The 26,071-nt window shown below is 37.9% G+C and overlaps 1 protein-coding gene across 6 annotated transcripts in view; it reads right to left on the reverse strand.

Annotated features, from left to right (window-relative positions):
* Positions 1–26,071, reverse strand: part of C4H4orf50 (chromosome 4 C4orf50 homolog) — an 81,464-nt gene that overhangs the window by 42,708 nt on the left and 12,685 nt on the right. For 3 of the 6 annotated variants that reach the window (XR_004253225.1, XR_004253224.1, XR_004253223.1), the window contains exons 8-15: positions 23,523–25,754; positions 21,671–21,772; positions 19,839–19,985; positions 15,981–16,157; positions 13,744–13,800; positions 13,115–13,297; positions 4,467–4,709; positions 2,912–3,322 (exon numbers count right to left, since the gene is read on the reverse strand). Coding sequence is in view for 1 of the 6 variants with exons in the window: in XM_032186878.1 (XP_032042769.1) it covers positions 2,972–3,322; positions 4,467–4,709; positions 13,115–13,297; positions 13,744–13,800; positions 15,981–16,157; positions 19,839–19,985; positions 21,671–21,772; positions 23,523–25,754 (3,492 nt within the window). In the remaining 5 variants the exon portion in view is untranslated. Of the gene's footprint in view, positions 1–2,907; positions 3,323–4,466; positions 4,710–13,114; positions 13,298–13,743; positions 13,801–15,980; positions 16,158–19,838; positions 19,986–21,670; positions 21,773–23,522; positions 25,755–26,071 lie in introns of those variants that run through there. The other 3 variants (XM_032186878.1, XR_004253226.1, XR_004253227.1) reach the window with 3 other exon arrangements.

Raw genomic sequence — 26,071 nt, forward strand, 5'->3', positions numbered from 1 at the left:
CGGGCATTCATTTGATGTGAACTATTGATCCTAGCAAATAGTTTTGTTATGTTTCTAACTAGTTCTTTGTAAGTGGAAGAGTCTGAATGGGAAACAACCTCTGTGAGTGAGGAAACACTGATGTCCAACTTCCTTCCAAGTGTCCTGATCATCCCATCAAGATCTTTTGAATCAGGTGTTCCTTGGACACCAAACAGCAGATAGTTCAACACAAGTCAACTGTTCAGGTAGGTTCTGTAAGCAAACTGCTACCATTCACCCTCAATTAAATAAAATAAAATAAAATAAAATAAAATAAAATAAAATAAAATAAAATAAAATAAAATAAAATAAAATAAAATAAAAATTCATTTACAGAATAAGGGGCAATATTAATTATTCTGTCTGAGTCACTCAGCATACTCAGACTCCCAAAGGACCTCAGCTTGGCAGGACACCAATATACGAACCATCTGGCCTGCCACTGTATGTCTTGGAGCTGGTTTCTATAAATGACAATGTTTAAAGCATTTGAAGGACCTTGTTTGCTGGTGTAAAGCATCATCTAATCTTGTACATCTATTAGCACATAATTATTTGGCATAATCTGACCATAATTTCTCATTTGCCTATTCAGTGGTGGGATGAAATGGAGTAGGACAGAAGTTTAAAACTGAAAGCTGACCTATCTTTTAGCTGACCCATCTTTTCTAGTGCTATTGCAGGCAGCACTGGAAACTAATCACTGTTAAATTATTAGCATTCTTCCACTGCAGTATCTAAAATTTCCATTTGTACTTAAGAGAAATAAAAAGCAACTGAAATAATTAGACAGATGATAACTGTGATATCTGCACATATTTACACAACCTTTTGTAGTAGGAAGAATTAATTTCTTAAAGAATTAAAAACAAAGAGGGCTACAGGTTTTTAATTAAAATCTATGACTTGCAAAACAAAGATACAAAGTGTCAGCAGAGAATTTGTTTGCCTGCAGAATTGCTTAAGTCGAAGTGGACTTAGGTATTACATGGCTCTGTGAGAGTAAACCAATTGCAAGTGTCTGTTCCCCACCTACTAATGTGTGTGTCTGCAGCCCTTGTTCAGGAAATCATTAATTCCCGAGGGAGGAAAAATGGGGGAAAATAAACTAATTAGCTGTAAGATGAGGCATGATAGTTAAACTACAGTTGTCTTCCATAGAAAGGGACTGGAACAAGAAAGGTTTAATTTTGTCGTACAGTACTATGGTATCAATTATAACAGACTACTATCTTACTATCATATGGTATTTTTATTAATACCCTTATTATTAACACACTTCATGTATGGTGTAACTTCCCATCTGAACTACCAGGCCCTGTAATTTACTGTTAGCATGAAAAAGTTCCAAAATAGTTTTCATTAAATACTGATTCTTAAAGCATCATTTTATCAATATGAAAGTTACCATGTCAAATATTTATAAGTGTTTTTCCTCATCAAAATCTCATAGCATTAAACAAAACAGCTGGTGGCAGGGTATCAGCTATGTCTTTAGAACTGCTGGCCAGAATCAGGAAGAACAGGAAGACACATGAGAGCAGGCTTCCAGATTTTGGATCCTCACAGGTGTCTCCTCTGCTTATACAGTGCTTCAAAACATCAATTCCAGAGGCTATTTCCTGTGGCATCTGGTGTGTATTTTCTAAAGAGGTGTTGGATGAAGACCAATTCAGTTACTGCTGTAAGCAATTGCACTGCTATGTTACTGAGCAAATGAAGATGGGTTTCGCACCATAAAGCATGAACGTATGCATTAGTATTTCTTCAAAACTATTCATTTCGTTTCTGCCTCCCAAAGAGCAGCATCAAGCAACGTACTAGGAGCCAACTGGGGGGTAATCAATGAGGGCAGAGAAAGAGTGCAGAACAATGCCACATATTAAAAATTAAGTGTGTTAAAAATGCACTTTTCTTGTAACAGTGCTTAAACATAAAGATAGCTCTGAGATTTGAATAATGGAGGGTTTCCAAAAGTATTAATGCTGGTAGGATCCCAACATGAACGACACTTCAGTGTCTTGGAGAATTTACAGCCATGCTCAGTTCTTCCCCAACTCGAGCAGTGTTGATGCACACACACCTCATTCCTCCTCCTTCCCATTACCCCAGCATCCATGAAAGGGTCACACAGAGCAGACCACATCTGTTTGTGACTCAGGGTGGCGAGGAAGCAGTGTTACAGCTGTGCTAGCACAGCTGGCTTGGCACTTCTATTTACTGCAGGGACAGGGGTTTGGCAGCACCGCATCCACCCCTGGAATGCTGATGTTACTGTACTCATGATGCCCAAGCAGTCACCTAATGAAGTGCTCTGAAACAAGTCCAAAAAAGCTACTCAAGTTAAACTGCAGCTTGAATAAGGAGATTAAAGGTAACAATTGAAGGAGGATAATTTACAGATACTACCACCTCCAGGAACACGTTGAATATCTGGCTGTAGGTCAGCTTATAAAGGTAAGAAAGAAAAAAAAAATCCCCCCCAAAACCCCAAGACATTAAGGAAACATTACCAGCAAATTTACCCTCAAATTTCTGTAAAATGTGATTTTAGGACACCCATGACACAATATCTCCTTAAGTTCTAGAGGAAACTGTCACTCGAGCTAGATGTTTTTTCAGAACTTTCTACTGCAGGCTGAAGAAATGGGTTATCCATAAAATCAAATGTGATTTAATAGATTGTTTCACAGTGTCATTTAAAGGAAAAGTAAATCATAAATAAGTGGTATGCAGTTATGCAATTTTGCAGTCATCTCAAACAGGTTACTAGGCCATGCTAACTAGTAAAACATTTTTGTTTTATAAAATTAGTTCTTTTTATACATACATAGAAAATGTATGTACAAATAAATAAATAAATAAAAATCACATTGCTAAGATGCTTTACCTGGTTTTACTTCTGAGGTTTATATTCTTTCCCATGCAGCTGATTTCTCCCCACAGGATTTCAACCTTTATTACTTGCTGACAACATGTCTGACAAATAGCTTTTTGCTGCAGTAGCTGAGGTTGAGCCATCTGTTTTATCTCTAGAGAGCCATGCATTATTCGTAATGACATTTTTCTGTTTCATTCCCTGGGGAATAGCACCTGCATGCGGATTTCCTATTTGACCCCAAAATACATCATCCCATTCGGACAAGCGGTCCCTCCCTTTCATGGCCCAGGAAGCACCATGCTCTGAATGCTCCAGTGTCTCCTTCATCTTTGAGAACGGAGGCCAAGGGGTTTCCTCCTGGATCATGGGCAGGTTGCAGTCACCTGTCAGGTTCGCATTGGAGGGATCAGCTGAAGGTATCTGAGGAGCAATGAAGAGAAGAAAACCCTGGTCCCAGTGTGTTTCTGCACCTTATATGGAAACAGGTCACTCCAGGCATTGTGGCTGATTTCAGCCATTGCTTCCCATTTAATTGTACAATAGGTCTGTGTCATGCTCTCCCTGGGTTTTAATTAAAGCACACATGGTATGTATATATATGTATATAAATAATCAATGAATTAACAAAGAGCAGAGTCATCAAAGAGCTGTTTGCAGTTTACTCTCTCTACTAATTCTCCTCTATTACAATATTTTTACCAATCATTTTTATATATGACTGTGATAAAGAAGATGACCAGGAAAGCAGCTTGAATTATCACATAAACCCCTGGAATAAATAATTTAAGGATCCCATATGTTATCAGAATTCTGAGTCAACATTTTGTTCTAGTTTCTTAACTACAAAGAGACATCAGTGTCTTGCATCATTTTTTTTTTTTTTATTATTTTCAGTTATTCTTGTCAAAAGCAAAAACAATGTTTTTATTTGTTTTATTCCTTTTATTTTAACCTGAGATTATAAAGAAAATTCATTAGATCAATATTTGTAACTACACTAGTTAACTGGCTCTGGTAATTGCATATCTGAATTTTGTTTCCATAAAATTATGGAGAGGTTATGTTGTCTTAGAAAGGGTGAAATCTCCTGCAAGTTTAGTTAGCAGCAGACTGTCACAAATGCAATTGCAATTGATCAACTCTGGTCTTAACAGGATTCCTGCAGTTAATGGAAATTACTATAAAGAGCTTCGGGGCATAGGAATAATTGGATCACTGAAAAAAAAAATGGAGGGGGAAAAAAAAAGGTAGGACAGGATCAACATGATAACTATTTCGAAAAAAAAAAAATCCAACAATTTTCAGAGACAATCTCACCAAGAGTATACAATGATTAAAACAACAACTTTTAATTGTTTTACATGCCCCAAACCATTCTTACACAATGGGGAAGAAAAAGCATAATGAAAAACATTAAGTACATCTTATCTTCAGCTTGTTTAAACTAACAATAAAATGTGCATCTCTGGAAATGATCATTCAAATATTTATGTGATCTAAAAAAGGACAGCCAAGAAAAGTAGATTTCACTAAACTAAAAATGATGAAAACAAATTTTACTGACCTGGCAATTTTTGCAATGGTTTTGTCTTAGCTCCCAAAGCAAGGCTATGATCTTCTCTGGACTTCTTAATTTTTTAGGAGAACTGGCATACACATTTGGAGTGATGTGAGCACTGTGTATACCATCCACCTCTCGCAGAGAGTTTGCAGGTTTTGACCCTGTCGTCCTGTTCACTCTGACATATGTCTCGTGATCCTCTGACTGTCCCCTAGTCTCTGAAATGTCTGTGGAAGAAGGCAGCATCTACAATAAAAAGTACCATTTTTAGAAATTTAGAGTAGATGAAGTTTTCCAACACTGTGTGTTTTGAATTAGTAGAATCTGCCTAGATTAATAAATCTATGTAAACATTCACAGAAATTAAATGTAAAGAAGTCATATTTACTGGAATAAGAAAAAAAAATAGTTTACCAATTATCTTAACTGTGAAACATTCTTGTATCCATTTAAAATGTAATCCTACATTTCTCAAGTTTTCTCCAAGAACTACAAATTCCAAATTTGCATATGGATATTAAGAAAAACTATTAAAATAAATAAATGAATACGATAGTTTTTTAATTGCATGATTGCATGTTTCCTCTTGAAGAATCTTAAAATTGTATTTATTTTGTATAATCTCTAACTCCACAACAAATTCAGGTTTGTCTACCTAAGAATGCTCAAGACAGTTAAGCATAATGGATTTTTAGACTATATTAGTTCAATTACAAAAACTCTTCCACAGATTCCCATATTCTGAATTAAAATTTTCCTAATTGAATTGATTTCATTGCATGACCAGATTGACTAACACCACAACAAAGCTTCCAGATCATCCCTCCTGAATATCCTCTTCACTGAACTGAAGCTACATTTAGAGAGAAATGTAGCTTGTTTAATTATGCACATTTTCATAATAGTTGGAAACAGGAAGAGAAGATCTCACTGAAAATAAATGACTACCACAGGTCAGTAGAATTTCATCATCCAAATACAAATTTATTAAAGCAGCAGGATTAATGCTACATTTTCTTCTTGCAGTTGCACAATGAATTTAAGATTGATAGCATTTTTTCATCCTTTGTTGTTGCTTTAATTATTTCCAAAATTAAAACATCTGCTTACACAATGAAGTTATCACCTCATTGTCATTAGTCCTCTTGCAAAAGCTCCAGAAATGAAAATATAAATATCCCAGATCAGAAATGGTTATTTAAGATAAAACACATTTTACTTAAAACAATGCATTGTTTTTCCTCCGTTTATCTTTAAATGAGCATTAGCTACATTGAAAAACAAAACAAAACACAAAGGGTTCTGAAATGTTGCAGTGTTGTAAGATTGCTCTGACATGACCCCCCCAAAAATGAGCATTTACATGTATTGACAAGCTGATCCACCATATTAAAAGGCTATGAAGGTTTAAAGGAGAATGTATGGTGCGTGAACTGTTGCCATTGCCAACGAAAGTTTCACCATCTTGCAGAAGTGATCACCATGGAGCTTTCTGAGAAACGCACAGCTTGCAAGCACTTCAAGAGCAGCTCCAAGGCCAGGGAGAGACCACACAGATATCAGCGATGCTTTACTGTTCATAGCCTTAGAGCCTGAATCCCTGCAGGGTACAACCTAGCTTCACATGAGAAAGCTCATTACTTTAATCTCCTGCTTGCAAAGCAACACTCAAAGCTGTTGGGCTTCTTGGAGTATGTGTCTTATAATTCTTAAATACACCAACATGCTGACAGATAGCTCATACTGTCAGGAGGGTGCTGCAGGAAAGACCTTTCACCAGGATAATACACCATAATAATAATAATATCCCCAGGATATCACATCCCCAGGATGTGATAGAATGTGAACGATAAACACGAGTGATGGACACTGACTTTGATCCCATTCCTCCTTCTGTTCTTGGCTCCCCATCATGAGAGGTGGGAACCAACACTGCTGAATTCTGGCCATTGGTCCCGTTAAAATGCCCAACTCAAATATGTTCAGCCAGCTGAGACATTGCTTCTTGGTGGCAGCTACCACCTGGCTCATTTACTTCAGACTGAACAGAGAACAAGACAGTGACATTTGGGAACTGAAGGAGTACTCATATGGAACAACTTTGGGCACATAAGGTGGATGGGTGCTCCTCCCTAGGGGACTTGCTTTCTCCATCTACAGAGGGAGTCTGTGATCTGGATAGTGTTTATTTAGATAAGGTGGTATGAATACCCAATCATATCTGAGCACCACAGCTATAGATCAGTTGGAAATCAAAAGCTATACATTTGGATGGTTGCCTATAAACACTGAAGCCAAAGGCAGCTTCTGAAGTCCTTGGTTTCTAACCAAGGTTATGAAAACAGTGACTGTCTCCAGCACTCACAAAAAAATGCTGCCTTTGCTGAAAGCAATGGAGGGGTTACAAAGGGCAGCCCTGAAATGTTCTGAGGCATGAAGAGATTGGATCTAAAATTATTTGATGAGAATTTCCTCACTGCAGGAAGCACAGTTAGAGGCATCCCTAGTGATAGATGAGAATCACCAGGAGCAGCACAAGTTCTGGAGTTCAATGACCCGTGCAAAGGCAAATCACTGTCCTCCTCAGTAGGCAGTATTGCTGGCAAAGATACCAGGAAAAAACAGCACCAAATCAAAGCTGGGATACTGGTAGATATTGCTAGGGAAAAAAAAAAAAAAAGAAAAAAAAAAAAAGGTAATTGAAGGGTCTTTCCTTCTATTTCCTTCAATTATTCAACCCACCAACTCTTTTGTGTTCCAGGATTGCTCAATTCTGCTGCAGCTGATATAGCAAAACTCAGCAGAAATGTAAGTTAATGCAAACCGTGGTGAGTGGTTTTGGCTGTATACGAAAGCTGGTATGATTCTCCCCAAAACACACTTCTTCAGCATTTCATAAGACTTTGTGAAACACTAAAAGTCAGATTTTCTATAGCATTATAGATGTGGCCCAGCATTTACATAGAATCATAGAATCATTAGGGTTGGAAAAGACCTCCAAGATCATCTGGTTCAACCATCATCCTACTACCAGTATCACCCACTAAACCATGTCCCTAAGCACCACGTCCAACCTTTCCTTAAATTCCCCCAGAGATGGTGACTCCACTGCCTACCTGGGCAACCCGTCCCAACCCTGACTGCTCATTCTGAGAAGAAATGTCTCCTAATTTCCAACTTGAACCTCTCCTATTGCAGCTTGAGGCCATTACCTCTGGTCCTATCACTAGTTATCTAGGCTGACCCTCAGCTCCCCATACCTTCCTTTTAGGTAGTTGTAGAGAGCAATAAGGCCTCCCCTGAGCCTCCTCTTCTCCAAATTAAACAACCCCAGCTCCTTCAGCCGCTCCTCACAGGACTTGTGTTCCAGGCCCTTCACCAGCTTCATAGCTATTCTCTGGACACGTTCGAAGGCTTTGATGTCTTTCTTGTAGTGAGGGCCTCAAAACTGAACATGGTACTTGAGGTGCGGCCTCACCAGAGCTGAGTATATTTTTATTTATGAACACAAAAATTCCTGCGTTTTGTCTCAATGTCCAGGTGTGAATTTCTTCCAATACCTAATTATCACACTTTACCTTTTTACAGTATTAATTCTATTTTCCTTTGATTTTTGTTTTTCCTTTCTTGTAAAATTTCCACAAATTCCCCCACCTAGGTAGAAATAAAAGTATTGTGATATTCCACCAAAGTTAGCAGCGTACAAGTTTACCCTTCAAATTCTTGAAAGGATCAATATTAAAACCAAAAAATACTACCCTTCACCCCATTACAAAATTGAAAAGATAATGGCTTCATAGATAAGAATAAAAAGTTTTAATTTCTCTGGATAATTTTAATTGAACATTTTAACTTAATATAAATTCTGGTATTTATGAGGAGGGTTCATTTTCAAAGTTATTTTATTTCTTTTTAATCATGGCTATTAGTCTTCTTGCATTTACTATTCTAGACAAACTCCCACTGTTGCCGATGTATTAGAGCAAAACTCATTGCTAAAATATCTCTTTTATGTATGCAGTCAGGAAACAGGTCTAAATCTTTGTCAGATAAATCCAATTTTACTTTTAAATGGCACTAACCTTGAGTATGTATCAACTCCTCAGCCACTAAAAATTCTTGAGATTCCTTCTCTAAGAACATTCATTTACATAATAGTTGAACTCCTTTATTTGTTATTTCTCTGGAAAGGACAGGCTGCTCTTAAATGTTTTTAATCCATATTTTATACTCTTCAGATTTTATTTTTTTTTCTGAAGGTCAAGTATAACATATTTCAGCAATGGATTTTACCCTTCTTTAAAAACAACAAAAAAAGACTAAATAATAACCACCATCCTTGTTCTTCCATCTCCTTGGAATTCCAATTGATTCAGGTCACATTCTCTGTAACACCAGAAAAAGAAGCTTTTTCTTGTGAAAAACTTTGTCTGGAAAGGTCCATTGGTCTTGATCAGCATTTTCCCCAAAAGACTGTAACCCCTGAGTTAAACTGGTTTTCTACTCTAAGAGTGGGATTCACCTGACTAAAGTACATCTCTTGCTGACTCCTGTTACAATGAAGAGAAAGTCACTTAGACTCTTCTCAAGTTATCTAAAGCAGATACCTAAAATGAGAAGGGTAACTCCTTGTTAGTTCCTGTTTCTCTTTACTAACCATGGAAAGAAGAAGAGAAACTACCACAGATGTAACTGTCTGAAGTACACACATCAAATGTATCTCACCCTCAGTGTCAGAAAAGCTTCTGATCTTAACAGCAACACACAAATCATTTTACGATGAGAGAATGTTATTTCAGGCCTGTTTCCTTCAAACATGATTCACAGAAAATCAGTAAGTGCTTTCTTGCAAAGAAATGTGTAGAGAAAACAAAACAAAACAAAACAAAAAACAACAAAGCATTGTTCTACTGAAAAGTATCTCAGAAGAAATCCTTTGATGCAAAGACAATAAAGCTACACTGTTCTGCACATGTATTCCTTATTCTGTAAAACAAATAATTCACTCCACTGGACACATTCTCTACTTGGAGCTTTCCATACATGAGGTTTAAGATGATTCCATGAAAAGCAATAAAAAGCACTACCATTTATCCTTACATTCCTTGCGCAAATTCCCTCTCAGATCTGAGAAACAGCCGCAATGGTTTCATATCCACTATTGGAAGAATATAAAAAATACATCATCAAATCAAAGGCTTCCAGTGCAAGAGAAAACAAAGTGAATGAGTACAGCAGCATTATCCATTACAGCCATCAGTCATCTGGACAGAGACTGTTGACATAAAACCAGGACTGGTTGGCTCAGACATCTGCGGGAAAAAATTGAACATACTCCTGTTTCTCCATGTGCACCCTGAAAAGAGAGAAAAGGCCTAAAAATACCACACAGCTGCACAGACTGGGATGAGCTCATGTGAAGGGTGAGTCAAGCTCTCTTGCTCCTCTTTGTGGTTCTGCAATATATCAAAAGCAGTGTGTACACAGCCTCATATTCAAAATAGTCAGAGTGGGTAAAGCCTATTTCAGAAACCACAAGTAGACACCTAATTTCAGAAAAAAATGGAAGCTCCTCTTTCACATTTCCTGTTAGTTATCTGAAGCATCTTCTCTTCCTTTCCACTGTTACCAATCTAAGTAAACCAGCTGTTGCAAAGCCCAGTCCTTTTTATCAGCTGTCCAGTGAGCATGCATATCTATCCTAAGCCGATGAAAGCTGCCCTGTGTACTTCTCATTGGGAACTGCAGAGAAACAATAACTATTAATAATGTCCATGAATTAATCCTGTAACAACAAGAAAACAAAGATGAGGACAGGTCCCTTCCAACTGAAAAAAAAAAAATAAAAATAAGCATTTAAAAGATCATGAAAGTGATCCTTACATTTATTACTGGTCCACTACAAGGGGCTCAAATGGTTTCTCAATTTGAGACTTTTAAAAGGAGAGTATATCACAAAGTCTAGAAATCACTGCAGTTAACTTCTTCATGACTCCTAAAGTTTCAAATCCATATTAGATATAGATTGCCATTCCTATGGCTTCCCAAGAGGTTATTTTTTTTCAAAACCAGGAGACAGGAATGATGAACCTTTTCTTCATCATCCTGCACACAATCGTCACTTTCAGTAGACTTATATAGGGGTTTCCTCTGCATGAAAAAGAACGGAAATAAAACCTTCAGTGTAATCTTACATGTTTATTATGATGAACTAAAATAAAATTATACTGATTACACTAAATTACTAAATTAAACTAAATTACTAACGAAGGGATTTAATAGTGCACAGTTTTATGGTGAGAAAAAGTCATTCAAGATCTACTCCTCTTTGCAGGGACTTGAAAAGTATATTAAGAGAAGGAAAATTGTTTTTCCTTCTTAAACATTTTACTACAATGTATATCTGGTGTCAGCAAAAAGTATACTGTTGGACCAATAAGGAACACTACATGATTCAAGAACATTTTAGTTCTCACTCAAAAACATTTGAATGCAACATTGAGCTGCGACAATAATCAAGAACAACAAAACTCAGCATGAGTGCTGGTCTGCTGAACCAAACTGATTTGAAATATTCAGTTAGTGTAAATCAGCAGGATGGAGCCAGTGGGACAACAGTGATTTACAGTGTCTGAGAACACAGTTTCCAACACTGAAAGTGAAGCACATCTCTGACAATGATTGGTTTTGCATCACACTGCCTTAGTGTTTAACTATTTTAATTGGGATGGGTATTAGGAAGAAAATACTTCTGGCAAACAGTAGGGAATACCTGATTATCAGTTGTGCCCTGAATAAGAAAAGAACTAGGGTAGTGTTTTTTTTTAAACATGAGTAACTTGTGGATGCCCATAAGCCTTCCACTGGAGCTGGAGCTTCCTAGCACACAGTTAGGGCAAATCTGTACCGTCTAAATGTAATTCCAACACAGTGGGCAGGGGGTGGTGGTGGGAGGAAGAGTTCTGAAAATAACTTTAAAATACATTTTCCTGACAACCCAGCACAGAATTTTTTACTGCACTACACAAGACCAGGCACTGATTTGAAGCCAGAGTCCCCTTCCCTTCAAATGGCTCCATGCATCACTGCATACATTCAGATGAAATTCTTCAGTAAGCTAAAACAGGCAAGTCTGCTGCCAATGTGCAACAGACTTCTGCTTGTCACTGGGTCCAGAAATGAATAAAGCCAATTGCAAATTTTTATTTTAAGAAGGAAAAAAAATGCATCTGTCCACCAAGTTTTCTCTAGAAGCATTCAAATGTTAGTAATGATTTAGAAGTAAAAATCTCAGGGGAAGGAAGGGAATGAACTTTCAAAGGAGTTTTACGTCAGTAGAAGCTGGGAATCTTAGATGTGAATTTCAGCAAGAATATGAGTTGAAATGCAAAAAGTAATTCTCAGAGATGAAAGGTCAATTCGGTTTACAATATGTCGGCAGAATTCAGTACAAGATTTTGAAAACCAAAGGAATATATCACATGAATATGAAACATTCTCTCTTTGTGATTACAGCCACTACTTATTAAACTAGCAGCAGTGTCACTTGGAAATTGTCTTACTAAAATGTTTTCTATTGGACAACTGAATTCACAGAAGTCTAAATTTTTCATGGGAACATGCAGATCTGCCTTGGCAGGAAGGGTTTCCGCTATTACACATGGAATTACTTACCACAGCCAGCTGAAGCAGCTGGACCCAGGATGGTCTGAAGCTCAGCATCAGGGTGCCAGCAAGAGTCAGCCTGTTGTCTGTATGATCCAGAAATCAGGCACAAATCCCCACCTCCCTGAGACCAGGTGGGACCTCCGGCCACTACAGTGCTGGGTGCTATGGAGAGAGATTTCTGCTCCACTTAGAGAACAGCTAAATGTCTTTTGGAGCAGGAAATTGTATCCAGTGCTCCTACATCCCAGATGAACTTATGGGCCATCAGGATATAGATTCAGTCTAATTCTGTCTTGGTAAAGTTGTTATATTTTGTAATAATTAGACATTCAGGAAGACAGTGTGAATGTGCACAGTATTTTGATGTTTTGTTTATTGGGAAGCTTTACTCTATGATCATTCATCACAGCAATGTCTGAGAAAATGTCTGAAGGCAGTGAAGTATTATCTCCCTTTCTGACAGATGAGTTATTAATTCCTGACACACAAAACATTCATTCTCAGTGTGAGCTTGGGCAAGACAGTAGGGAAACCAGACTTGACATGCTCAAAGTGGACACAGCCAGATACAAAATCCAGTCCCACCCTGCAACCACACTGCCATTTCTTTTTCTTTTGATTCCTTCAGAAATCTGGAATGAAGCATTGTGCAGGAAGAAAATGCAAAAAAAAAAATATTTAAGGTCAAATTGTATCATATATGCTGTATTGTCCACTAGGCTTGGTATTTTGTCTAAGTATTAGGTAAGTGTTTTTGCAATGTGCACAGACATACTTGGCGATAAGCTCCAGAATAATTAAACCACAACCAAAACTGCAGTAAACCAGCCAACTCCACTGACTTGCCTGAAGCAATATTTATATTAGGTGCCCAGATATATTTTATAACTATACACTGAGTCTCACTGAACACTTTAAAAAAAACGCTGACTTAATACAGAAGCTGAAACCAGAGGATCCTACAAGGACATACAAACACTAACCTCTTGATCACATGTTGGTGTAAAAGTGGCTGCGTACTCTGTCAAGGCCATGTCGTTCACCAGGCGTTTCACCTCTTCGTCAAATGCAGAGTTCTTAAATCCTCGCTGGTGAAATTCGCCATGCATCCTGGTAATGAAGCTGTTCCTTTCTTGGCATTTTTGTGTGAGGCAAGCCAACTTTGCCTGCGCATCATGAACACACACACATTGATCTCTCTCGCTGCTGAGACCTTAAGATTGTATTTTGTGTCTGATGAAATTCCACACATTGTGACCCAAAGCTGTACATGGCAGCCCTATGCTTCTAGGACTTTTAGGTGCTTCTGCACCCTGCAGCAGAGGGGCACACACACATAAACTGGAAAGAAGCGTCCACTTTTCCATCTGTGAAGACCCACTTTCCCAAACTGAACAATAATAGCAATAATTAGCAATAATTATCCCTTAGCAATAATGTCAACCAACCCTTGCCTAAAAGCCCAGGAGCAAGCAGCTAAGTCAGGAGCAGCTGCAAAAGCAGGCATACACACACAGAATGGCTATGATACACTGAAAAATAAAGCAAGTCTGTAAACACAGGGATACCCCTTTGTGGAGGCCCTGCTTCAGTCTCAGGGAACACACACTACCTTCAGAGGAGCTAGCATCAGCTTCATATCAGACTTTCTCTTCTGAAGTTCTTTTGTCTGAAAAGTTGAAAAACATAATTTATTAACTTATTCAAAAATCACTTTAAAATATTGCAGCAATTTGTTAATATTTGTTTTAGACCTGACTTTCAAGGCATACACTTCACATAGCTGTGTGACCCTGTATCACAAACACCATGAAGCAGTGTAAGTTGTTTGTACATTGATAAGCTCTGGCACTGAAACAGTGCCCTAGCATTGATGTTGGGCTTACGTATTACCAAGTGCTTTTGTATGCTTTTTAGATGTAGCCCGATAACACTGGGGTTATTTCATCACAGCAGAATCACATTAAAGGCTTGGTAACATTCATTATGCATTAATACTCCCATTTGGACCGTGAATCTTCCAAAATACTCTTTTGGGGAAAAGTTCTCCCTTTTCTTGTTTGAATTATCTTGTAGAATGCAAGAAACACAGGAGAATTTTCTGCATGTGCATTCCACGGCAGGTTTTGAAATGTGAACATCAACAACTTTCTACTCTGACATGATTGATACATTTTCACTACTATGAGGTGAGCCAGATGACCTGCTCTGTATGAGTAAAATGTTTATTATTCATGGGAAAACTGTTTTCTAATTATGCAGAAATGTAGTGTTCTGCCAGGTCAAATCTATTTCTATTATAAATCAATACAGTATTATTTGGCAATAAAGTACAGATTCCTTTGCATTCATTTTGCTTGAGAATTTGTATTTCTATAAAGCCTGCAATAAATATATCACATGCGTCCAGGAAGAAAAAGACTCCCTTTATAAGAACTCAGTTATGCTGAAAGAGGTCACATGGTCCTCTGCCAAAAAATAGCAAGCTAGGGAAGGAACATAGTATGCAGGATAGAAGAGACATGTCTTTGCATTGCACTAGCTCTGAGGGAACAAAGAAAAAGCTGGCAGTAGGTCCCTTCACTAGTAACATTAAAATTTTGATTAGGCACAGAACAAAATGCTTTGTTGATCCTACAGGACAATTAAGAGCTGCCCATTTATGTGGATAGCACGTCTCACCCTTTGCTCACCTACCATATGCAACATCCATCAATGCAGGCAGCAGACACTATAAAGCAAATTCATTTTACCAACACTACTCCGTTAAGAGGCAGCCTAATCAACTCCTGGGAGAAGCCACTAGGCCTCCACAGAGGGCTGGTTAAAGTAAATCACAGCACATGACAAGGCAGTGGATTTATTGTGGAGGAAGGATGATGAAGCTCGTACTCTGCAGGAAGAATAAAATTCTCTGTCTCCAATATTTCAGAGAAAAGAGAGGGGAGAAGAATGTTCTGTTCATTGTGTAGTGTGCTATTGAGAAAATGCCATTTGCTCCATTTGCTAGCTGTTTCAGAGCACAATGGGCAATTCCAATTTGGCTCATATCATAGCAATCATCTCTTTTAAAAAATTAGTTCCAAAGAAATGGAAAATAAAATCTAAGGAAACAAAGCCTTAACAGGAATTAATTTCCACCTAGGTGCTCAGCTGTTGCAGTCACACTGAGAGCAGTTTGACTTTAAGGCAGCAGCTCTACAAATGTTAATGAGAGTACCTGCCCTGGTTTGCCAGGTGAAATACAATGCACATGTGTAAAAACTGCTAATGTAAGCATTCTTGCATGTATATGGAGGCTCTCTTTTACCATGCCAGTAAAATAAACAAATAAACACTACAACACACACCAAAACGAAAATGAGTTAATGAAATTTCATAGTGTGCAACACTAAGAGATGGATCTATAAAAAAAAAAAAAAAGCTACAAAAATTCTATTAAAATTCTACCCCTAGCTCAGTTTATCTCCTGGTCTGATACAGTGCAACAAGAGAGCCGGGAATGTTAAAAATCCTGACAATTTAAGCCAAGAAGGTGGCTCTGTAAAAAAAATTTCAGCACTACTTTGCTTGCATTATGCTATGGGGATTAGAGCAGAGACTGGTGGCAACTTTTATTATGGACTATCATCTTCCCATAATGTTGACCACCCAGACAGTTTATATCTTTGCCCTATTTCTCTGAAGTAAGGGTTACTTTTATATGTCTGTAAACCATTTAATTATCCCCAGACACATTGCCAGGAAAGATTGTGATTTTGGTTCTCTGTTTTGAGACGAGGTGGAATCTGAAGTCTAAGCTCACATCAGTTTGCCCTTTCAACTGCACAGGCAACAGCTTTCCTGTACCTTTTCACATAGCTGAGTCTGAAGGAATTCCACTTCATTTTGCAAGCCCCGAAACTGATTTTGTAATGCAGCCTGGTCCCTGAGCTGGGCTTTCAAGGTCAGCACTTGCTGCTGTAATCTTTTATTGGCTATTTTATTCTCCTCTATTTCCTGGACATCTTTCACGTTGTATACAGGCTAGAGAACAAATACACAGATTTTCAAATTAGCTGTAGAAAATTATAATAATATTCTCAATCAAGTTTTAAAGCAACATACCTACCCTGTAACTCATTTTTTAAGCTAATATGAAATGTCTGACTTCAAACCTTCATAAACACAGTAGCATATCTTGCAGTAATCTTAAAATTGTTTATGAGCATTGAGTTCTCGATCCCCTCTGAGAGTAGGTGTAGGACTGGGATTCCACAAAGTTCCTTCAAGGTAAATACTGAATTACAATCATTTCATACTTGGGGAAACTGGGGCACAGGCAGATTAAGTGACTAACCTAAGGTCACAGAGTGAGTAAGAATAGAATTCAAAAGTCCCCAGTCTCCTGCTCTAACTTCTATATAATATGCTCCTTGGTTTTTAATGTGTTTATCTCAGAGAGCAAATTGCATGCTTGCAGTTATATTTTTGTTATGGAAGATTAATAATAAAACTAATCTCATTTTAAGTACAAATATTAAAAATACTAAAAAATATTAATTACATTGAAATGTAATAATAGTGGTACAGAATAAGTGTACCACTGGGGGAGGAGGAATTAAATTCAGAAGTTCTTTCTTCCCCTTCTTTTTGTTTGTTTGTTTGTTTGTTTGTTTGTTTGTTTCTTGCTCTTAGATTGAAAGGATTAGTGAGAGAGTTTTAGATTTATGGTCAGCATCATAATGTCAGCTCCTAGAAGTGATACTATCAGGCTAAATATTCACATGTACAGTCTAAGAATGAGAAAAAAAGGAAGAGAGGGTGAAGAAAGTCTTGCAAAAAATGTTAACACTGTTGTGAACTTACATTTTATAAATATTGAGTTGATACACACAGCTGTTCAAGCTTTCCTGTAACATTATACATGCAATTCTAAAGAGATCAAGCATTTTGGTGATTAAGCTAAAAATCCTAGTCAGACCTACCTTAAAACCACGCAACTTTCTGAGAAAATGTGCAAGGAGATGGTTTGATTTTCACGGATATTAACACTGAAACAGCTGAGAGAAGAGCTAGTGTTCAGCCAAAGCAGCACAGTGTAATTCTGCATGGCTTTTTGACCAGCTTTTGAATTTGAACCCCTCAGTGACTAGAATATATTAAAAGTACCCTTTCACAGAAAACAGCAAACTGTATTGATAGATCATGTCATTCTGGCTGCAACACATCACTGCAACACAGATAAAAACATGAGTATGACATTTTCATACTCTTCCAAATGAAGCAAGTTCTCTATGTGTAGCATTCTAATAATTCGTTCATACTTTGTATCAAAATTGTTGGCTCCCTCTTGTGTTAAGAGAAAAGAACAAAAGCAAGTGTTGGACACATCAAGATTGATTAAACCAGCATTGCAGTGACAAAAGCCTGAGAATGAGTCTAAGATATGGTATTTTCCTCATCTGCTCTCCTACACACACACACACACAAAACAAAAGCAGTTTAAATGAAAAATGGAAGCACTCCCTGACTGAAGATGCTTAATAGAAAAGAGGTGGAAAAAATAATTTGCTTGAAGGTTAAAGACAGGCAAGGGTTGCCTCTTTCCTTTTGCACTTTGCTGGCCTGCTAGAAGATTTCTCTAGCTAGAAGATTTCTCTAACTAGAGGATTTTTCAAAGCACAAATGAGGCATACAAGATTTATGTCACTTTCAGGTGTCCCAATTAACAGTAACCATTGGTCAAGCTCCAAAAGGGTGAAGAACCCAGCAGCTGGGAAATAACTGAAGGATAACTAAACACAAAACTTAGCATTTAACACACTACATTCTATAAAATCTGACAAGATCTCTAGCATTTAAAGTTGATGCCTAAACATTAACAAAAAATATTCCTTCTCTATGTGCTGCGCTTGTCTCAAAACTGAAAATTAGAAGAAATATGACCTTTTGGCTACAGGCCATGATACGAGTTGGGAGATCACTAGGGAAACATGGCACTTTATTTACTATGTACATTTCATCCAAAATTCATTTTCAAAGCTGCAAATGGTACACTGCTCTCTTGATGCTCACCCACAGATTTCTCCGAACTCTTACTACACTGCTAGAGTTCAGAAAGCCACCTCAACATACTAGAAAATTTCCCCAAATATTCTCATGTTAAATGGTACTTTTCCTGTTAGCAACACCACTAAAATAAGAAGCATTAGTAGTAATTTTGAGGTATATTATCTCAGCTTTCATTTGTGATGTATAATATCACAACAGTCTTTTGAAGTCTCAGCTGAGAACTAGAATCCCTGGCAATAGAGGCTGTAGAACATAAGGCATGAGGTACAGCCTTGGGTTCTAGATTGAGAGTGCTCACATCCTCACTTCTTTCAAGCATCACAGACAGATGTCTTGCATAAAAGGAAGTTCAGAAGAGGGAAAAAACAAAGCTTGTTGTGATTTACCATATTTTTTAATTGATCTTTGAGGGATGAAAAGCACTTTTGGGTAGTATGACAACCAACTGAAAATAGGATAAGGATCACCAGTCTTACGTGTTAACTTAAACAAAACCCCATGATACACTTCTGTTTGTCGTCCAACAATTCGGGGGGTTATTCTTGCTTGAAATAAATTTTATTAAGTTATAAGATGTTATATGACAATACATCATACTGAGGCGAAAAGTCTGTGTTTCATTTTCAATTAGCAATCAGAATTCAGTTGCCTAAATATCCTATTGTGTGAGGAGTAAAAGCCTAAATAAAGTACACAGGGCTTGCAGATGGCCAACTATGCTCTCAGCCAGGATGCCTTAAGGCATTTCAGTGGGATAAACAGTGACATTTAGGCAACTGAACTGAGCCCAGAATCCTTACATGTTCCAGAATATGTTTTTATTTTTTTCTGAAGCCATATCTATCTAACAGGTTCAAACTAAATTTGCAAATATTGCAGGTTATTACAAGATTGCTTTTCCAACTGATGTATGTTTCAAATTTTATCTTTGTAGTTCTCCTGTCAAGAAGGAGAGAAATATTTTGAAGGCTATCTGAAAGGTCTTTTTGAAAGCTGCTTCCAGGAGATTATTCAATAATTAAAAATATTTCATTAAAACACTTTATTTGGGGGGGTGTGGGGTGTGGAGAGGAGAGAATAAAGACTTTATCAAGACACAGAACCCCCTGAAAATTCCAAAAGCTTCCATTAACTGCAAAAACACTGAATTTCTGTTATAGATACTTTCTAATTATTTTTTTTTTCTCTCCCATGTGATAGATTTCCTGGATTGAGCTGCTTACACCAGTTAGATTTTGACTCCCCATTAATCCATGCCTCCTGCTCATTTGCAAATGAAGTTGCTCCACAAAATGTCCAGCATCACTGCTTCTTTTTGCTTGTCCAAAACTAGTTCTCTGCACTGGAAGGCAAAATGATGCAGTGGCCCAACACCAGAAACATGGGCCCAATACCAGAAACATTCTCAAACTGCAGAGCACAGAAAGCAAAGAGCACTCAACGGAAACACCTTCAACTTTTGGTGGTTTCGTTAAGGTCACTTGAAAATCCACTTTACATAACATCTCCTTACTTCAGAGTTTACAGCTGCATTGTCTCTAGGTGCTCTATACTTGCTTCAAATTTCTTGCCAATAACATTAACAGGTGTCTCATCATCCAGAATGTCCTGTCCAAAGGAATGTGCTTTTCTTGATTCCATTTACATACATACCATTAATTTGCAGTGCTGCTTTTGAAGCATTTTGTCCCCAGCTTCTTGTTTAAGATGGTCTAATTCGGACAGAACCTGTATCAAACGAGTTTTGATTTCTTCATATCTTGTTTCAGCAAAGCCAAGTTCCCTGTACCACTTCTGAGCCTAACAGGAAAAAATAAAAAGCAAAATTACTGAGTGCAGTTAGTCAATCGGTGATACCTTTTCACAGTACTGGCTTACAACCATGGACTTGAGTCTGATCTTCATGTCACAAGGTTTAAATTGTTGTTATTTGGTTTAAATAAATGGAATTATACCATAAAATACCATCTTATAACAAGGAATTAGTAAAATAGATTAAATCAAGTTCTATAGAAATGTATTTAAGTGGAGTTATGCAGTATACTAGATTAAAATTGAAGTTGGTTTCTGAATTTGAAGCTACCTGGATGACTCTGAATGAAGCTTAAAAAAAATAATGTGCCAAAGGTGAATGTTCTTACAGTTTCAGAGATTATATCTTTGAAAGCCATCAGAGCAAAATGAAAGTAAGATTTTATCATCAAGGGGTAAAACAAATCCTGAAAAATGTCAAAAATGAAAAATACTGTGGTGGAAGAAAGAAGCCTATAGACTTGTGATACCTTTGTATTACTTCTAAGATGAGTTTTCCCTGCTCATACACATTAACTGTCATTTCAGAAAACAACAACAAAAAACACTCAGTAGATACTCTGGCTGCCTAACAGCAAGCTCCCTTCCTCATATGAGGCATCATTTCTGCTCCCTTCTGAATCAAAGGCTTCACATTCTTTTAAATAAACTGAGGAAGTTGTAGTAATACACAAAATGATTAGGACTCAAGTTAATCAAATTTTTAAAATAAAAAAAAAATAAATTATTTTAAAATAAATCTCTTTGCAGCAAACTGTAAGGTCAGGAGTCAGCCATCAACCCACCATTTCATTCCATCTGCCTCATCTGAAATCAGGGAAGTCACACAGTGGTTGTCGAAGGACATCCATTTTGTACACCCACCATGTGTAATCCTACTGCTCTTTTACATATTCAGTGTAACACTTGTAATTGCCAGTGTTATTCCACAGGCAGTCTAAGCTATGCCTGTTACCATGTGAAACAGCTCCATAAATACAAGCTTGACATAAAGCAATACATTCTGCTTAGATAAGCAAGCACTGGAGATTGTTCAATAAAAACAGGAATGTTAAAGCTAACATATCAGGAAAGGCACAACACAAAAAGCTTCCTCAGTTGGTATTAAAACCTCAGATTTGCTGTACAAAGGCACAGAATTAGCTGTCCATCCAAATAAGAATTTCCATGTAGGTAGTGTTGGACTTTGTGCTTCCTACATAGATGTCAAGACAAGAGGCAGGGTGCTTGCTTTGCTCTCTCACTAGGTATAAAAACCACTTGACTATATCAGTTTTTGTCATTTTGCCTCTTAATCAAAAATTAGTCTGAATTCAGGTTTGCCGTAATTCTCAGTGTTTCTGCTGCTTTCTGTTCTTCATTTCTAGTGAGGGGGAGGAAGCACTCTGCCCAGAAGTGGCTATAGCAGATATTTTTGTTTGGTGTGTCTTTATTAAGCACTCAGCTTCTCTCAAAGTCCACCGAAGGAATGCACCTTCACTTGAAATTCCAGCCAACAATGAATAACTGTGCATCACTCACCTGAAAGATCACAGAGATACGGTTCAGTTCTGCAGATCAGAGACTTCCCCATTTTGTAAAAGCATTAAACACTTGTAGAAAGAACATCCATGTAAGAAAACAAAATATAAAACAAATTTTCTCATGAGAATTACATCAGAGTGGGAGGTTACCTCTTTTTTTGATTTTTCCAATTCCTTTTGCTTTATTTTTAGTTCCTCTTTTGCCTTTTCCACTTGCTCTTTCATCATACTGTAGCTTTCAAATGTGCTGTCCTGGATACACAACAGAAAGACATGACTCCTCTCACCTATACACAATGATGCACGCACACATTTTTACTAAAAAACATACACTTTCATTTTATCTGAATTACTACAAATATTTGCATACAATCAAAATATTAGAGATAAATGTTCCCCTGTGTAGTGGGTTTACGTGGCAAGGTTTTGGTAGCAGGGAGCCATAGGGGTGGTTTCTGTGAGAAAGATCTAGAAGCTGCCCCATGTTTGGGAAGGGCCCCATTGTTTTCCAGATCCGAGCCAATAAGCGATGTTGTTTTGCGCCTCTGTGAGAGCATATTTAAGACAGGGAAAAAACGCTGCGCCACACAGCAGCCGGGAGAGTCAAGGGAGTGGGAGAACAGCCTTGCACCAAGGTCAGTGTAGAAGGAGGGGGAGAGGTGCTCCAGGTGCCGGAGCAGAAGTCCCCTGCGGCCTGTGGTGGGGACCATGGTGAAGCAGGATGTCCCCCTGCAGCCCATGGAGTACCACGGTGGAGCAGGGTTCCACGCTGCAGCCCGTGGAGGAGACCACGGTGGAGCAGGTGGCCCTGCACCGACGGAGGCTGCCGCCTGTGGAAGACCCCTGCCGGAGCAGATTCCGGGCCGGACCTGTAGCCCGTGGAGAGGAGCCCACGCAGGAGCAGGTGATCTGGCAGGAGCTGCTGCCCGTAGGGGAGCCAGGTTGGAGCAGTTTTCTCCTGGGGGATGGACCCCGTGGTACGGACCCATATCTGGAGCAGTTCTGGAAGAGCTGCTGCCTGTGGGAAGCCCACGCCGGATCAGTTCATCAAGGACTGCATCCCGTGGGTGGGACCCCACAGCACAGGGGACGAGAGTGACCGAGAAGGAGCGGCAGAGAAGAAGTGCTGTAGACTGACCATAACCCCCATTCCCCGTTCCCCTGCGCCGCTCGGGGGGAGGAGGTGGAAAAGGGTGGATGGGGGGGGAAGGTGCTTTTGTTTTTTTTCCTTTGTTTTCTCACTTCTCTCGCTTGTTAGTTGTAGGCAATAAATCTTACTATCTCCTTATGCCGAGTCTGTTTTGCCCGTTACAATAATTATTGCGTGATTTTCTCGTCCTTATCTCAATCCTTGAGCCCTTTTCACATATTTTCTCCCCATTCCTCTTTGAGGAGGGGGAGTGAGAGAGCGGCTGTGGTGGAGCTCGGCTGCCCACTCGAGCGGAACCACGACACCCTGTTGATCATTCTCAAATAAAGTAACAATTCTGCTTTTAGAACATTGTAATCTTCACAGAATTACACTGCAGTGTAAGATTCATGGTTGCAGAAGAAAAATAAAGATGAGAAACTGAGAATAATTAAAGATCTTGTCTTTACACATATTTCACAAGAATAAAAACAATTTAAAATAGACCCTATCAGAATAAAAACTAGTAAGTGAACATGTACCACTGCAACAGAAATTTGTGGAAATCACTCTACCAGAAGCTTTCACTCTTGCAAGCAAATAAACAAAAAGTTCCCTGAGCCAATGCACTCAAGTATCATTTTTGACTTTTGAAGCTCACTGTAGAACTTTAAAATTCTCTAACACAACATTCAGAAAACAGCTCTCTGGTATTTTGCCTTCTGTTTTAAAGTTAACTGCAGCACCTCAGATCTCCAGCACATGGCAGCTTACAATACCTTCTATATTTCTAAGTTAATTAAGCTTTGTCTTCCGAAGGGTATTTTTTTAAGAAGATCCTGCTCGATAACATTCCTTATTGGTACTACTTACCTCTTTGCTGGGGAAATAGCTGGAGGGGTCTACTCCTTCTTCTTCAGTCTGAGTTATACTACATGATGTTTCAACTTTCTTTGGATTAAGATCACGTTGTTTACTTCTGTTTTCTTCTTTTAGGTTTACTACATTTTCCTTTGTTCCCAAGCATTTTTCTTTTCTCAGATCTTCATAGGTGAAACCCAAAGAAGACACTAATTCTTTTAATTTGTTGTTTTCTAAAATAAGGTTAGCATTTGCTTTTTGAAATTCATTAAATTGTTCTGCAGTTTCTTTCTTGATTCTGTCTATAGTTCTTTTTAGCACACATTTTTCCTCCTGTAAATCAGAAATAGTTTGATAATAGCTGGTTTTGCACTCTTGAAGTTCTGAAACCAAGGCTTGGTATTTGTCTTGTTCACATTTTACTTCTGCCAATCTTCTCAATAAAGTTTCTTTTTCATCTTCTAAAAGAGATATTCTGTGCAAGTTTCTCTCTCTCTCTTGTATTAATTCATTATATTTCACTACATAGTTCTCATTGTCTTGTAATAATTTAGCTATTTCTATGAAGCACCTACTTCTTTCTTCTTTCAAGTCTAACAGCAGCTGTAAATACCTCATTTTCCTTTCACCAAGGGATAAAACACTCTTGGGAAGGTGATTTGATTTAACTCTCAAGGAATCTTTGTCAGAATTCCTATTTTTATCTTCAACATAAGAGAGATTCTTAGAGAAGTTTTCGGCAAAAATTGTTCTTGGGCTCATCCTATTTTCTTCTGATATGTTGTTACATATGTTGTGTATGTCAGCAACTTCATTCTCATTAAGTAAATTTTGAAAAGAAGCAATGTTAGCTTCATCTACTTCTAAAGCATATTGAAAATATGCATTCATCTCCTCTTCCAGGGCACACATCTTCTGAACGTATCTCTCATTTTCCTCTTGTAATAAATTAACCTTTTTAGAGTAATTTTCATTCTCTTGCATCGGTAGAAATATTCTCTGAGAACATGCAGCCACTGCTTTTTTCAATGTATATATTTTCACATTATGCTCATTAACCGCTTCCAGTGGTGACAGATGACAGAAATACTCATAAAAATTGCTTTCTGGCAGGAACTGTTTGCTTACACACATAAGCAAACTCTTTTGCATAGGAGACAGTATTTTTAGCGGATAACTCCCTTCCTGTGACCAAAAACTTTTCTGAGGATACGCATATTGCGCATTTTCAGCAGACATCTTTTGACATGAGAAATTCTTCTCTTTTGATTTATGTAATTTCACGGACTGGTCTTTCTTTTCTTTCAGTCCAACATTCCTGGACGACTTTATTTGGTGAGTTGTTTTCTGAGGTTTCTCTCCTTTCTCTTCCATTTCCATTATGTCTCCTCTATTGCATGTCCTGGTCACATCAGAGATGCAGGTTACTGAGAGGGTTTCTTGTTTCTTCTTTAGTTCAAGACTCCCATTGAAATGATTCTGTAAGTCTTTAAAATCTACAGATATATTGTGGACACCTTCTGGGCTACCTGGTTTGTCTTTAGTGTCCATTACAAGCTTCCCAGGCCAAATCAACATAGTTTTATTCATAACTTCAGAATTTTCCTCAAAAACACAGGTAACTTGTTGTGCTTGGGCTTTCTCAGTCTGCATTTCTTCTTCTTTAACTCTCCTTATAAAGATTCTTTGGTGATACTTTATATCATTAACACCTTTATCCAGACTTTTATTTTTACATTTATTTTTGGGTAGAATTTGTTTGTTTTGCTGATGTTTTTCCAAACAGCATTTTTCTAGAGAGAAAGTGAAATTGTCATTCTCAAAGCAAGGTGGATTTCCATGAAGAACTACAGAAGCTTTTTCAGAAAAACCTTGTTCTGCAACAACATAGAGGCCATCAGAGCAAAAAGTGGTATTTGCCTCACTGAAATCCAAACTCCTCATTTTCTTCACCGTTGTGACAGCTGGTATGTGGTAGCTTTCAGGTTTTAACAAGGTAAGGTAGGGCTTGTCCCTCATCAAAGTTTCAACCACAGAAACAGGGAATATCTTTGCTGGTAGATTAATAGCTTGTTCCTTCATGAGAGAAAAGCATTCTTCATCTTTGGTTTCCTTACATATCTCATCAATAGTTAACTTCTCAGAACAAGGTGGAAGCAGTCTTGCTGCAGGATAGCTTGGGGTATGTCTAAACAAAGTGAAACTATCCTCTAGACCTCCTGGCTTTTTTGTCCCAAGGGTGACCTAGTAATAGCAAACCAGAAATGCTTCATACTGAAAAATATAAGACAAAGTATATCATTCCATATCATTGTAAGTCATTTTTCACTTCATTCATTACATGCTTATTTACAGACAGATGAGAAAAGCATTGCCATAGAAAGAGTTTTCAAACAATCTCAATATTTGAGATAGAATAATGGTACAAATAAGAAGGTACAAATCATTTTCTTAGTGCACACCTTTACCCATCTTGAATAACATCTTTAGTAGAGATGATTTCAGGATACATTTATATCCAACTTTAAATACACCAACTCTTCTTTTTATCTCAAAATTCA

This window comes from Aythya fuligula, chromosome 4 (assembly GCF_009819795.1).
Source record: "Aythya fuligula isolate bAytFul2 chromosome 4, bAytFul2.pri, whole genome shotgun sequence".
NCBI classification, from domain to species: domain Eukaryota; kingdom Metazoa; phylum Chordata; class Aves; order Anseriformes; family Anatidae; genus Aythya; species Aythya fuligula.